General features: G+C 38.2%; 1 protein-coding gene and 1 non-coding gene across 2 annotated transcripts in view; both read right to left on the reverse strand.

Moving 5' to 3' along the window:
* The window catches only part of LOC129485384 (N-acetylated-alpha-linked acidic dipeptidase 2-like), a 61,521-nt gene that overhangs the window by 21,090 nt on the left and 25,462 nt on the right, over positions 1-14,969 (reverse strand). Inside the window, exons 2-4 of the mRNA XM_055284685.2 lie at positions 5,596-5,705; positions 2,850-2,983; positions 2,026-2,137 (exon numbers count right to left, since the gene is read on the reverse strand). Coding sequence (XP_055140660.2) covers positions 2,026-2,137; positions 2,850-2,983; positions 5,596-5,648 — 299 coding nt within the window. The 5' untranslated portion in view covers positions 5,649-5,705. The remainder of the gene's footprint in view (positions 1-2,025; positions 2,138-2,849; positions 2,984-5,595; positions 5,706-14,969) is intronic.
* On the reverse strand, positions 13,217-13,287 carry LOC129485568 (small nucleolar RNA SNORD56). The gene has a single exon (XR_008658707.1). It is a non-coding gene; the product is annotated as a small nucleolar RNA SNORD56 (small nucleolar RNA).

Here is a 14,969-nt window from a genome sequence, read left to right on the forward strand (position 1 = left end):
GTACTCCAGCCTGGGTGATGGAGTGAGACTCTGTCTCAAAACAACAACAACAACAACAACAACAGCAAACCAAAAACTCCACAGGGGGAAAACAACTTATATCTAAATACAAAATAAGCCAAAGCCATGAATAGACTTCTAAAATTATTTCTTTATTTCTAAATTTTATGGCTACCTACTACTTGTACACATTTATAGGGTATATGTGATATCTTCATAGAAGCATACAATAAGTAATGATCAAATCAGAGTAGTTAGGATATCTATCACCTCAAACACCTATCATTTCTTTGAGTTCAGAACATTTCAAATCCACTCTAGTTATTTTGAAACATACAATAAATTATTGTTAACTATAATTGCCCTATTGTGCTATGTAATACTAGATCTTATTCCTTCTATCTAACTGTATTTTTGAACCCATTGAACCAACCCCTCAGTATCGTCCATCCTCCTCGCTACCCTTCCAGTTTCTGGTAACCATCATTCTATTCTCTATCTCCATGAGATCAATTTTTTTTAGCTCCCACATATGAGTTAGATCATGCAATATGTGTCTTTCTGTGACTGGCTTATTTCACTTAATATAATGACATTTAGTTCCATTTGTGTTGCTACAAATGATAGGATTTCTTTCTTTTTTATGCTGAGTAAAAATCCATCCTGTATATACACCATAATATTTGTTGATGGAAGTTGATCATCAGGTTGATTCGGTATCTTGGCTATTGTGAATACTGCTGTGGTAAACATCAGAGTGCATATATCTCTTTGGAATACTGATTTCCTTATTTTGAGGTAGAAATGCAAAATGATGCCACCACTTTTCACTTATCTTAGGCATTTTCTTAAAAAGTTAAACTTATGCTTATCATCAAACTCAATCATTTCAAGAGAAATAAACCACATATCCACAGAAAGACTTGTAAACATCTGTTCATAGCAGCTTTATTCACAATAGCCAAAAACTATAACCAACCCAAATTTCCATCAACTATACATTGCAGTATATCCATACAATGGAATTCTAGTCTGCAATAAAAATAATGAACTACTAATACATGCAACAATCTAGATGAATCTCAAAATCATTATTCTGAGTAAAAGAAGCTACATACGAAAGAGCATATACTCTATGATTCCATTTAAATAAGATTCTAGGAAATGCAAATGAATCTCCAGTGATATAAAATTGATTAGTGATTGCCTAGTGCCAGAGATGGAGGGGGATGGGGAATAAACTGCAAAGGGCATAATGGAATATTTTTGTAGCGTGATGGAGGAGGTGGTATGTTCACTATAGCATACATCTGTCATAACTCTCAAATTGTAGGCTTTATAGGGATGCAGTTTATTTTATGTAAATTATACTTCACTAAAGCTGATTTTAAAAATTAACACCCATTTGAAAGAGTCTGAATACAGAAATAAATATCATGGCCATTGTTCTTAAGGAGTTTATGATGACTCCCCCAATTTCCACTGTTTTTCATGGTTAGAAGCTGGAGGAATGGCAATGATTGTTTTTGGTTTCATTTTGTCTTATTTGTAAACAACAAATTTATACCTGCAAGATGGGATAAAGGTTTAACTTTTGGCAGACAGAATCAGACACTTTGATCACTTTTCCACTAAATCACTTAGTCAACCAGCATCTAACTTCCCCTGACAGAATACGGTATCTAAAAAAAATGCTGATTAAATCCCAGGCCCTGATGAACAAAGAATAACATTCAGTGAGATCCAAAGTTACATGAAGTTGAAACATCTCTTAATAAGCCAACCAGATACTTTTTGTTAGATAAAGTTAGGGAAGAAACACCTACTTTTATAACATTGTAACAGATTTCACCCTAAGAGTGGCATAGAGACATCAAAAAAAAAAACAAAAAAAAGTTAAGTTGATGACTAATATGTAATTTCACACAGAGAAGACTGTCCTCATGCGTATCACCAGGTATAATATGCTTCTCACGGTGATATTTTAAACATGATTTTTAAGATCAAATACGTAAATAAACTTACCGAAGAAATGATTTGATGTTTTCAGCTTTCATTTCAGATACCAGTTCCCACCGTATACTTTGATGATAGCGCATACAAGTGGTTATTTCTTTGAGAGGCTTAATAAACCAGGCTGAGGAAAAAAATACACAAACATGCACACATATACACAAAATCACTTCGACTTTATTAAAACCAGAAGCCACCCCTCTCTCCTTCCCCACAAAAAGCCTTTATCTGACAAATAGATCATGGTGAGCTTTAAAAAATAATGTTCATATTAAATGCAGAAAACCTGTAAATTCTGATATGTAATATAATTTTGAGATGCTTAAAAGGAGTTTTATTTAAGAGAAGCTCTTTCATTTTCTCACTTTATGCATGAAGGCGTGGCTTTTCTTGTTCTTCCCTGGATATCTAGTCCCTGACACATAGGGAACATTCCACAAATATTTATTTACATATAGAAAAGGGTTTTGTTTTGTTTCGTTTTGCTTTGTTTTTAGTGCTGCCCGTATTAGTTGAAAGTTTTGACTCACTCATGTTGCTTGGAAATAAAACGATTTTTTTTCATCCCTGCAGATAGTGACAGCTGTAGGTTGTCTCTAGTGAACTCAGGGAACATTTAATAAATTTGAATTTCAAGCACACTTTGTCTGTTAGGAAGCCCAAAATACATTCCATCTGGTTTCTTGTTTTGCTGAAATTTGCAGAGTTTATCATATCTAGCCCAGCCGGCCAGGGCTAGCGCACAGCCCAATCCCTTCCGGCTCCAGGATTTCTCCCTTTATCTCTGCAGAGAATCACGAGCCCCGGAGTCAGGAGAGAGTGTTTCGTTCACTTACCCACCATAAATCCCACCAGGAAAGATGCCAGCGCAGCAGCCAAGCACATCCAAAGGTACAGACGGCCCCTGGACTTCGCCATGGCTTCTTGAGGACTGAGCTTGGGGCGCCTGCTACATTGGTGAGCTTCGGGGCTGCAGAGAAACACAGAGCGCGCTGGCAGGAGGCTGTGAGCGCTGAGTGACCTCCGCTGACTTTCGCAAGGCCACGCCTCCGCCCTACCCGCTGGGGACCTGTGGTCCCCAGGGGCCCTCGATGGGGGAAAGGAAGCCCTGCAGAGGGAAGAGGCATTCTTCCTGTTGGCGGACAACTTCCATTCTGTGGATCCCGCAGTAAACCGGACGTAGTAGGTGGCGGGAGCTGCTGAAAATGTCCCTAATTATTTCCTAAGGAACTCGACGGCTGTTTGCCACGCCCATCCCCCAAAAAGCCCAATTTCGGCTCAGAAGTGAATTTAAGTATTGCTTTTCCTGATCTATTGGTTATTCTTCTTCCAGATTCTCTGCTGTAATTTCCCACTCGTCAAACTCGGAAAGAATTTCTGGTCCTGCCTGGGTGCTCCGCTGTTAAAGCTGTTAACACCACTAATACCTCAATCACTGTCAGCATCAAAATCGATGGGATTGCGCTCTTTTGTTCCCCTTTACTTAAACAAAACTCCACATTTCTGTAATTCTGTTCCCACTCATTTAACTGAGGTTTTTACCTGCCTCACTGGAATGTTTTAAGTTCACATTAGTAAAAGTAATCATTGAAAGGACCTTGCACTGCCAGTAGTTACTGAGAGTAGGCTCTTCATGCTGAAGCTCAGACACCAATTTCCCAAAATATGGTGCTTTGACATGCTAAACCGAAGAAACCAGAGGCTCTCTCTCACAATACCCCTCTCTTCCAGCTCCTCTCTCTCAATCCTTTGTCTCTCCCACAGCACAGAATAAAGCTGTTCTCTAAAGTTCCCTTATCTGCCTAAAGTCCAGAACTACTAAAGGAAAAAACAAACAAAGAAAAAAAAACTGTTTCTTTCCTGAGTTTTCATTAACCGAACTAATACCTCAGGAAGAAGGACTGCAGTCTGTCAAAACAACTGGCAGACTTCTGTCACAAACCATTGTCTGCCCTGTAAGGCCAACAGATTTTGTCCCAGGCCATTGTATATTCTTCAAGCCCATTGAATTCCCCTAAAATTTATTTACTACCCTCCTAAAATTATACACACATTCCCATCTTCCTTTCCTCTAAAAAGATGGGTATATTATCATCTGCACCTCATTGGTTATTGGGTAATCATTCTACTATGATTCCCCTATGCTATCCAGTTCAATAAATTTGTAAGCCTTTTTTTTTCTAATAGTCTGCCTTTTATGAGTTGATTTTCCAGCAAAACTTCAGAGGGTGAAGGGGAAGCTTTCCATTAACCCCTACATTAACAATGGCCCCTGTCTTCACCATATTACATTCATGAAGCATTTCTCTTTAAAGATGGGTTTGCAAAATAGTGGCCATTGTAAATACCCTGCATCCAACCATCTCCCCTCAGAGAAAAATTTTAGGAATTTATGATTGGCTTCACGTATCTAACCAAAAGTAGTTTTTTCAGAAAAAGCAAAACTGCTGAGTTGATTTCAAAGATGGTAATATATCTAGGATAAACTTCACAGCATTGTCTGCAGCCCTGATGGCTTTAGGTAATGCACCTTTGCTCCTAACAAGGGACTGGAAGAGTCAAGTTTATTTTTCTGGGACATAATTTTTTTGTTCTTGTATTTCATTGGCTATGAATTGAACATAATTGTTGATAGGTATGCCTAATGACCTATTTCTTGAAACTTTTGTAGCATACCTGGTACTTAACTTTGAAGCAAACCTCCATAATGAACTATTGATTTCTAAATGTTTGCATGCAATTTAAGTCCCAACTAACTTCAGCTTTTTCAGCTACTATCCCGTTAGACATTCCTTGACTGATTGTGTTTTCTATTTTAGAGAGAAATATCTTTCAAAAAACATTTTCATAACAAAGTAAGTTTGTTCCCCCTTATATGCATACACACAACACCATAGATATGGAATTAGAATAGAATTATTCAAAAGGTTCAATATCCAGTGAAGTAACTGAACCCCTCAAATATGGCTTAAGAAATATTTTGCAAGAGCACTCAGAATTATTTTTATGTGTTGCATTATGAAATTATACTGGGATTTTAATAACTCTCCAGTGTTTAACAGGTGACACATAAAGGTCTCAAACAATATCAAATGTTATTTTTGTACATATAAATATTTTGGGAATTGATTGTGTAATTTTTCAATTTTTAGACTCTTGGCTTTTTCTGTTTGCTACCCATTGGACCATTCACTGTTGACCACATAGCCCTCAGATCAAAATTATCTCCAGGAATAGATTTACTAAAGAAAGATAAGGTAGAAACTAATGAATAAAGTTGCTAAGCTATTTATTAAATTTATTTTTTCCTGCTCATTTTCTGTTTTTTATTGCTAATTGAAGTTTGAGTAATAGAATAAATCAATGCATTATTTAACACAGTTTGCCAGTTTGAATAATCTTCCTAAATTAAAATTAGATTATTCATTCAACCAACATTTATTGAGAGGCTATAACATGCCACAGATTATGCACAATTCCAAGAATATGATCCTTGTTTTTATGAAGCCTATAATTCAATGAGAAGGCAAACATTGAATAAAAAAATTAAATGTAAAGAGTTCCAAGAATGAGCAATGTTACCTCAAATATGACTGTCGTCTCTGTAGGCGGCATCTGCAATCTTGAAAAGCCATTGTAAAAAGCCCAGTCAGCTGGCTCAAAAAGTCTTTGTCCTTTTGTCAATATAGACACTGCAAGCATTCAAAATTCTATGTTAATTAAGTTTGTAACAGAAGGCTGCTATCAAAAAGTAATTCCTAATTGTTACCATCTTGGCAGATACTTGTACTTTGCAAAGCACACTTAGCAAAGCAACACTGTTGACGTAGGGCAATCCTTTTCAATTTCTCCATCAAAGCTAATGGTATATAAAAACTTTTAGTATTGAAATCCAGTCTCTCAATGAAGCTATTTGACACATTTGACCTGCTCAGGATTCAGTGAGCCTGTAACATAACAAAACTCACCACTTCCTCCATTTAAGTTAAATTGCTCTTATCTAAGCATTTTTTCCTCCTCTTCTCCATCATAGCAGAGGCAATTTTGTAACTCTGAAGCTCAAGTTCCTTCAAACAGGCTATGGCAATGTTTGAAAACAAAGTGTCATATATGTACTAATAAAGCAGTATATATAAATTTCACTTGCAGAATTAAGCTTTAATTATTAAGCTTTAATAAAAAAGAATAGTGTTTAACTTGATGATAAAGTGATGAGATATTTGTCAAACCCACAGTCTCACCAGGTGCTGTGCCACAAAATTTCAGGTTTTGCTTGAAAATGTTGCCTTATTCTGCATATGTGAGGCTCACTGTATAGATACAGACATTATGTCATTAGTGATGTCACAAGGTGGCATTACTAGAGAAATGAATAGGCCCACATGATTTTGGGGTCATCTAGAAAGCAATGTTCACTTTCAAAAATGTGAATGGTTGATGTTCTGATAGCTGTGATTCAGCACAAGAATTATATTCCAGTTGGGTATTTGTTTCTTTTCTCTTTTATAGGACAGGGTCTCACTATGTTGCTTCGGCTGGTCTCTAACCCCTGGGCTTAAGCAATCCTCCCAACTTGTCCTCTCAAAGCGCTGAGATTACAGACACGAACCACTGTGGTTAAGCATTTTTAAGATTCTGGGCTACAAAATTGTCAAAAATTAGTTTCAAACATAAAATAAGATGTTAGAAAATTAGTACATCAAACAAGATACCAGAACCTATATAACAGAGGAGAGGTGAGACAAAAGAAGTCTAGATAGTGAGAAGAGGTAAAAGACTGATAAAAGTGAGAAGAAATTTTAAAAGAAAAGCAGAAACCATGATTGGATGATTTCCTTCTGATGTCATAATTACTCTACTCAACAATAAATGTAGAAATTACAAAAGACCTACCAGGTTAATGTGTAAAACAGACCATGCATACCTTCTCATCAACATAGGATATGCCTCCTATCATGCTAACATTCTAGTTGGAACCTTGACACTGGTAAGTTGTGTAACTGAGCCTTTAAACAAGATTTTCCAACTTAACATTGCTCATCCCTCATCATTAAAATGCACCTTCAAGCCATTTTCCATAATAGTTTTAACTAATAGTGCCATAATTAGAGTACCTCCAGTGCTATTCCTTTACAAACTCTCATCCTATAGCCTCATTTACAGCTGCGGTCCCTGTATCCCTTTAGTATCATTTTATTGTGTATAAATGCCTTTATATTTCGAATCCTCTCTCTAACATATCTTTTTCTACCCCCTCTTGTCTGACACCTATTTTCACTTGATACCACTTTTTTCTGAAAAGCAGTTAAATGGACATTTCCTTTTCTTGCCTCTCCATTGACACATGGGGTCAGAGAGGAAGGACAGATCTTCGCTTTGTCACCATTATTCCCTGTGCATTCTCTTCTGAAGTCACTTCCATCTGATTATATAATTTGCTTCCTTTTTTCATCATTGTCCCCACCAAGATATTATCCCACTTTGTCCAGTGGTTTTAATGGCTACATTGTAGAATTTGAGTGTGCCCCATTCTTTGGCACTTCACTCCTCATTTTCTTTCACACCTCACATAGAATTGTTTAGTATGTTCTATTGACTCTGCAATCAAAATGTGTCTTGAATCTAGCTGCTTACCGTCTTCACCAGCATTATTCTAATCTTAGCTGCAATAATCTCTCATGTAAAGCATTTTTATTGGGTTCTCTTTCTCCACCTTTGCAGACCATCTTTGACTCAATAGAATGTCCTTCCTAAGGCAACAATCAGATCAAGTTTTAACTTAAAATTTTCCAAAGCCCTGTCTTTAAATTTAAAAACAAAATTTATTAGAACAAGGATCTCTGAGGAAAAAGAAAAATATAAACTGAAAACAACCCCAATTTCCCCCAAATTTAGACTCAGTAGAGTGGCTACCAAAAACTCACACGATCTAGCTTTTGAATCTCACCTCCCTTCAAATAAAAACGGCACTAAGGAAATACATTCAAGCCAAATACATAGAGACCAGGCAACCACAAAATCAACAAAGATCACCAATATCATAAAGAAACAGACAAACCCAAAGGGAGGGCTTGTGGCACTAAGCCCTCCTAGTGATAAGTGTCATAAATTCGTATGTCTATAGATAAAGGAGGCTTTGTTATATGGCAAATGGCTAAGAAAGCCCCAGCCTTCTATAGTATTTTTCAAAGATCCCTACCAAAGTAAAATAGCAAGAAGGGGGTGTTTAACAATTTTACAATTGGAGGTAACTATTGGAGAAACTAAAATTATTTGATATTTTTATTGTGGTGAGTTGAAATTCATTTGTTATTTTAAAAGAGAATTATTTTTATTAAGTGGTTACTTTTCTTGACCAGCTAACCTGACCAAGGACAGTCTAATTCATAACAAGAGGAATATAATCCCTATTCTACAAGCCACATCCATAACCTCATGCTTCCCTAAATTATATTGCCAGTATTTGAGACTGAGCATTCATTTCCTGCTAAGTCTCAGACCACTCTGAGAAAGGCTGCCAAACATTTGCCAGCCCTGCTCACTACCATCCCACCTTCCAAGCAAAATTCTTTTTCTTAGGCTCAGACAAGCAAGGCTATTAATCAATGAGTGAAGGAGTTTTTCAGATCCTCTGGTGATGAAGTTATGGCACTCTCTGGTTTGTACAGGTTGATATGGTTTGGCCATGTCCCCACCCAAATCTCAACTTGAATTGTATCTCCCAGAATTCCCACGTGTTGTGGGAGGGACCTAGGGGGAGGTAATTGAATCCTGGGGTCCAGTCTTTCTCGTGCTATTCTGATGATAGTAAGTCTCATGAGATCTGATGGGTTTATCGGGGTTTCCGCTTTTGCTTCCTCCTCATTTTCTCTTGCTGCTGCCATGTAAGAAGTGCTTTCCACCTCCTGCCATGATTCTGAGACCTCCCCAATCACATGTAAGTCCAATTAAACCTCCTTTTCTTTCCAGTCTCAGGTATGTCTTTATCAGCAGCATGTAAATGGACTAATACAGTAAACTAGTTCCAGTAGAGTGGGGTGCTGCAGAAAAGATACCCCAAAACGTGGAATTAACTTTGGAACTGGGTAACAGGCAGAGACTGGAACAGTTTGGAGGGCTCAGAAGAATACAGGAAGATGTGGGAAAGTTTAGAACTTCCGAGAGACTTGTTGAATGGCTTTGTCCAAAATGCTGATAGCAATATGGACAATTAAATCCAGGCTGAGGTGGTCTCAGATGGAGATGAGGAACTGGTTGGGAACTGGAGCAAAGGAGACTCTTGTCATGTTTTATTAAAGAGACTGATGGCATTTTGCCCCTGCCCTAGAGATTTGTGGAACTTTAAACTTGAGAGACACGATTTAGGGTATTTGATGGAAGAAATTTCTAAGCAGCAAAGCATTCAAGAGGTAAGTGTTGGTAAAAAACATTCAGTTTTATAAGGCAAGCAGAGCATAAAAGTTAGAAAATTTGCAGCCTGACAATGCGATGGAAAGGAAAAACCCATTTTAAGAGGACAAATTCAAGTCAGCTACAGAAATTTGCATAAGTAGCAAGGAGCCAAATGTTAATTCCCAAGACCACTGGGAAAATGTCTCCAGGCAGTGTCAGAGAACTTCCCAGCAGTCTCTCCCATCACAGGCCCAGAGGCTCAGGAGGAAAACGTGATTTTTATTGGCTGGGCCCAGGGTCCCCGTGTTGTGTGCAGCCCAGGGACTTGGTGCCCTGTATCCCAGCCACTCCAGCTGTGGCTGAAAGAGGACAACATAGAGCTCAGGCTGTGGCTACAGAGGGTGGAAGTCCCAAGCCTTGACAGCTTCCATGTGGTGTTGAGCCTGCCGTTGCACAGAAATCAAGAATTGAGATCTGGAGAGGCCAGGGGTGGAATGATGTGATTTGGCTGTGTCCCCATCCAAATCTCAACTTGAATTCTATCTCCTAGGATTCCCGCTGTGGTGGAAGGGACCCTTGAGGAGGTAACTGAATCATGGGGGCTGGTCTTTCTTGTGCTATTCTTGTGATAGTGAATAAGTCTCATGAGATCCGATGGGTTTATCACAGCTTTCTACTTTTGCTTCTTCCTCATTTTCTATTGCTGCCACCATGTAAGAAGTGCCTTCTGCCTCCCTCCAGGATTCTGAGGCCTCCCTAGCCACGTGGAAGTGTAAGTCCAATTAAACCTCTTTTTCTTCCCAGTCTTGGGTATGTCTTTATTGGCATCATGAAAATGGGCTAATAGAAAGGTAAAAAAGATTAAAGAAGATGCAGAGAGTCAGAGAATCATGGTGGGGCCCAAGAAGATATAAAATAGCTGGTTCAGTGAATGGTCTCTGGCCTTCTCCAAGACCGAAACTGTACCTGACTACCTATTCTAAGTCCCAAAACACACACAAGTCATCTGTCCACAACAAAACTAAGTCTCTAACCAACACAAACTTTTGTTTTACTTCTCCTTAAAATCTCTTTTCCTAAAAAAGACCCGGAATCTGGAAAACATTATACTAGGTGACATAAGCCAGACACAGAAAGGAAAATACGCATGAGCTTACTTTTATGTGGAATTTAGAACAAGTCAAACACATAGAAATGGAGAGAAGAATGGTGGTTTTCAGGAGCAGGAAGGAGGAGGAAATGGAAAGTATTAGGTCAAGGGGTAGAAAACTGCACTTTTATAGGATAAATTACTCTAGAGAGCTAATGTACAGCATGAGGACTGTAGTTGATAACATTGCATTGCGTATAAAAATTTGTTGAGGGTAGATTTTAGGTGCTCTCACCACACACACACACACGCGCACATGCTTACTCACACCAGTAATCATGGTAGGTCATCGATAGTTTAATTTGCTGGACAGTTGTGGCCATTTCATTATGTATACATACATCAAAACACCATGTTGCACACCTTAAATATATACGATACACATTTTATTGGACTATTTCATAGAATTCTTTTTTACTGCCATATTGAGAAATGGGATAAAATCCCCTCAAGCTAAATATATAAAGCAGAGTATTAAATGTGCAATAATCAGAGGATAACTATAGTCAAATGAAAACACGGTTAAAAATTTTTCTTCAAAATGATTTAAAAAGCATTTCACTTTAGTCAACAGTGAAGGATACAGAGTCCCTAGGACTATTATTTTTGTCCTACCTGTTGTCATCTTTGGCATGGTGAGCAGGTGTACTACAAAAGTGGTGTTGCAACATCAAAACATTGCATTTTATATATTGCTTAGAGAAGAGTCTGTCTTTACAATTTATTGGCCTGAGGAGAACCCATCTCCCACTCAGCAAAATACAGTGAAAGAGAGACTCTAGCCTACTAGACAATCAGCTTTCCTGCATCTTATACTTTTATCCCATTTGATCAGTTCTGGTGAAACCAAATTTAAGAGTCATCTTTGAGTACAGAATTTCAGAATTTAGAGGAAGGTGATTCTTGTTTACCTTCCACTTTAAAAAATGCTTTGGATACTTGATCTGTAAGCATTGGGAAGTGACATTTCACCTAAGTGAAAGAGTATTTTGCTTATCATTAAAATGACTCCATTGTAAACTGTATTGCTTGTAATCTGTATCATTCTTGGCCTATGCTTTGGTTTCTGTTAGCTTCTATTTTGCAAGCAATATACATTACTCTAACTTGAACAGAAAAGAAATATAGTTCATGGAAACTCTGGCAAGATTAGAGAATCTTTTTTTTTTAAAGTGGGCAGTGATTAAAATGGCCAGTCAATCAGAACTATGGCAAAAATGATGACAGAGGAACAATCTGATGAGGCTGGTGTGGCTGCGGCAGCGGGACACTGGATGGCACCCCTTGTTTTAGAGACGATCCCCGTGATCACCACCACCATAGAACAGTGAGATCATGTGCCTGTGCTCTACCAGGGGCAGGGAAGACAGATGTCTAGACTTCATAGATTCTGAGACCATGAAGAATCACACAGCAGAACATTCCACAAACATAGAAAGGGTGTTCAAATGCTGTACAGACAAAAATACACCAGCAAACAATTATATAGTCTCTTTTTTTTTGCCTGCCCTATATCTGTACATGTTAATCTTCCAATAAACTTCCAAAAAAAACATCCCCAGTGGTAGTTTTGTAATTTTCACATTTAGCAAACAAGACTACACTCATCATTTCTCTAAGCAGACAGGAAAAAAGTGCATTAGAGTATTATTTAGAGAAGTGGTTTGCAAAGTGAAATCCCCAGACAACAGCGTCAATATTACCTGACAACTTGTTAGAAGTGCAGTCTCAGGACAATTCTAGAGCTATTGAATCAGAAACTTTTATTCAGAAATGAAGATAACTATTACTTTTAGAGTTGCTTTTATATGATGGGAAAAAATTGACCCAAACTCTTGTGGTTACTGCATCCAGCTGCAAATCTAGCTTTCTAGTTGATGCTCATTCTTCTTGTAGTTCTGTCATGATTCTATCTCAGTTGTCTCATTCTATGAACAAAATTGTAAAGCATAGGAGGCTGGGTTCAGTGACTCACGCCTGTAGTTCCAGCTATTTGAGAGGCTGAGGCAGGAGGATTTCTTGAGCCCAGGAGTTGGAGACTGCAGTGAGTCATGATCATGTGACTGCACTCTGGCCTGGGCAACAAATGAGACCATGCCTCTTAAAACTAAAAATTTGGCCAAGATGGTGGCTCATACCTGTAGTCCCAGATACCTTGGAGGCCGAGGCTTGAGCCAAGGAGTTTGAGTCCAGCCTAGGCAACAGAGGGAGATGCGATCTCCATTTAAAAAAAAATAATATTAAAAAAATATATATGTAATATGGAGAGAGAAAAGAAATTTAAGATAAGCTATAAGAATATATACATGTTGCAGTAAGAAATGAGACACACGAGATAAAATTTTTGTTTCAGCATTTCATCATAAAGTCACTTATAACTTCCTTCCACCACTTATCTTCCATATTCCCTTAGCTTTCAGCAAGTATCTCAGCTATTCAGAATCATTTACTTTCATTTCTAAGGGACCTGAACCCTTGCTGTACCCTCTTGTTTAGTAATCTCAGTGAACTTTGGATTGGCTGAGAACACTTTGCTTTGCTTTACTCAGAAGGTGGACTTTATTCTTCCCACCTCCCCCCCACTTTTGTGTTATTTCCTGTCAGTCCTTGAAGGGGCAAACTATCCCGCTCCCTCACCCTGTGTTTCTTCCATCCTCAGCTTCACTCAGACCCATGGTATCAACACTCAATGGGTGAACTGCTGTCAATGAAAAATATTGCCATCATTGTACTAGAACTTATTCTTAATAATAATAGGAGCAAACTGACCTTAAAAGTCAAGTAGGTCAAGTTGTACACAAATACCTATCACGGATCGGTAGATGGGTATTGTCAAGTTCATTTTTGTATGCTTTCTACTTCTGTTCCAACTTTGACATTCATTTGCGGTTTCCAAAAGGGAGGCAAAGACAATTTTACACTTTATAGTTTTCAACTTACAAGATGTCTGTAAAGACCTCACATTAGAATCACCTGGGACCTTTAAAAATGCCAATGATTGGCCGGGCGTAGTGGCTCATGCCTGTAATCCCAGCCCTTTGGGAGGCCGAAGCCGGCGGATCACGAGGTCAGGAGATCAAGACCATCCTGGCTAACACGGTGAAACCCCCGTCTCTACTAAACATACAAAAAAATTAGTTGGGCGTGGTGGTGGGCACCTGTAGTCCCAGGTACTCGGGAGGCTGAGGCAGGAGAATGGCATGAACCCCGGAGGTGGAGCTTGCAGTGAGCCAAGATTGTGCCAGTGTGCTTCAGCCTGGGTGGCAGTGGGAGACTCCACCTCAAAAAAAAAAAAAAAATTGCCAGTGATTGAAGCCTAATATTGAAGTTTCTGATTTATTAATAATTAGTCTGTTGCTGGGTGTTAATTGAGCTCCCCAAGTGATTACGCATGTAGGACTTCAAACCACTAATTTAGAACCTTGTGATTCAAAATGTGGGCAAAAATGAGCAGCATCAGTATCACCTGGGAGCAGCTTCAGGCCTCACTTTAGATTTACTCTAAATCTAAATATTTTATTTTTATTAAAACAATTAAGAACAGATTACAAGCTTCAACTACATCTAAATTCTTTGGATTTACTTTAAAAGAATCTACATTTTGACACAAAACCAAAGTGAAATAAATTAGCTTTTTTTTTTTTTTTTTGAGACAGAGTCTTGCTCTGTTGCCCAGGCTGGAGTGTAGTGGTGCAATGTTGGCTCACTGCAACTTCCACCTCTCCAGTTTAAGCAATTATCCTGCCTCAGCCTACAAAATATCTGGGATTACAGGCGCATGCTATCACGCCCAGCTAATTTTTGTATTTTTAGTAGAGACAGGGTTTCACAATATTGGGTCAGCTGGTCTCGAACTCCTGACCTCAAGTGATCTGCCGGCCTCGGCCTTCCAAAGTGCTGAGATTATAGGCATGAGCCACCATGCCCAGCCTAAATTTGCTTTAATTTGGAGAAGTACTGGTCTAGAAAACACAAATTCCCAGGAGACTCAAGTTCTTAAAATAAGTTGATTTCTTGAGTACAAGTTCTTCAAATGCATTCTTCAAGATTTTTTTTTTTACTTTATAAATTGACAAAGTTTATACATATTCATGGCTATATGGGGATGTTTCAATACATGTAGATGGTGATCGGATCAGGGTAATTAGCATATCTATCATCTCAATCATTTATTATTTCTTTGTATTGGGAACATTCAAACTACTCCTTGGTATTTTAAACTACATAATATAGTATTGTTAACTATAGTCATCTACAGTACTATAGAACACTAGAACTTATTACTCCTAACTAACTGTAATTTTGTACCCATTAACAAATCTCTTACTATCCTTCCTTTCTCTCTACCCTTTTCAGCCTGCAGTATTCGCTCTTCTTCTTTTTACTTCTATGAGATCAACTTTTTTTTAGCTTC

The sequence above is a fragment of the Symphalangus syndactylus genome, chromosome 6, assembly GCF_028878055.3.
Source record: "Symphalangus syndactylus isolate Jambi chromosome 6, NHGRI_mSymSyn1-v2.1_pri, whole genome shotgun sequence".
NCBI classification, from domain to species: Eukaryota; Metazoa; Chordata; class Mammalia; order Primates; family Hylobatidae; genus Symphalangus; species Symphalangus syndactylus.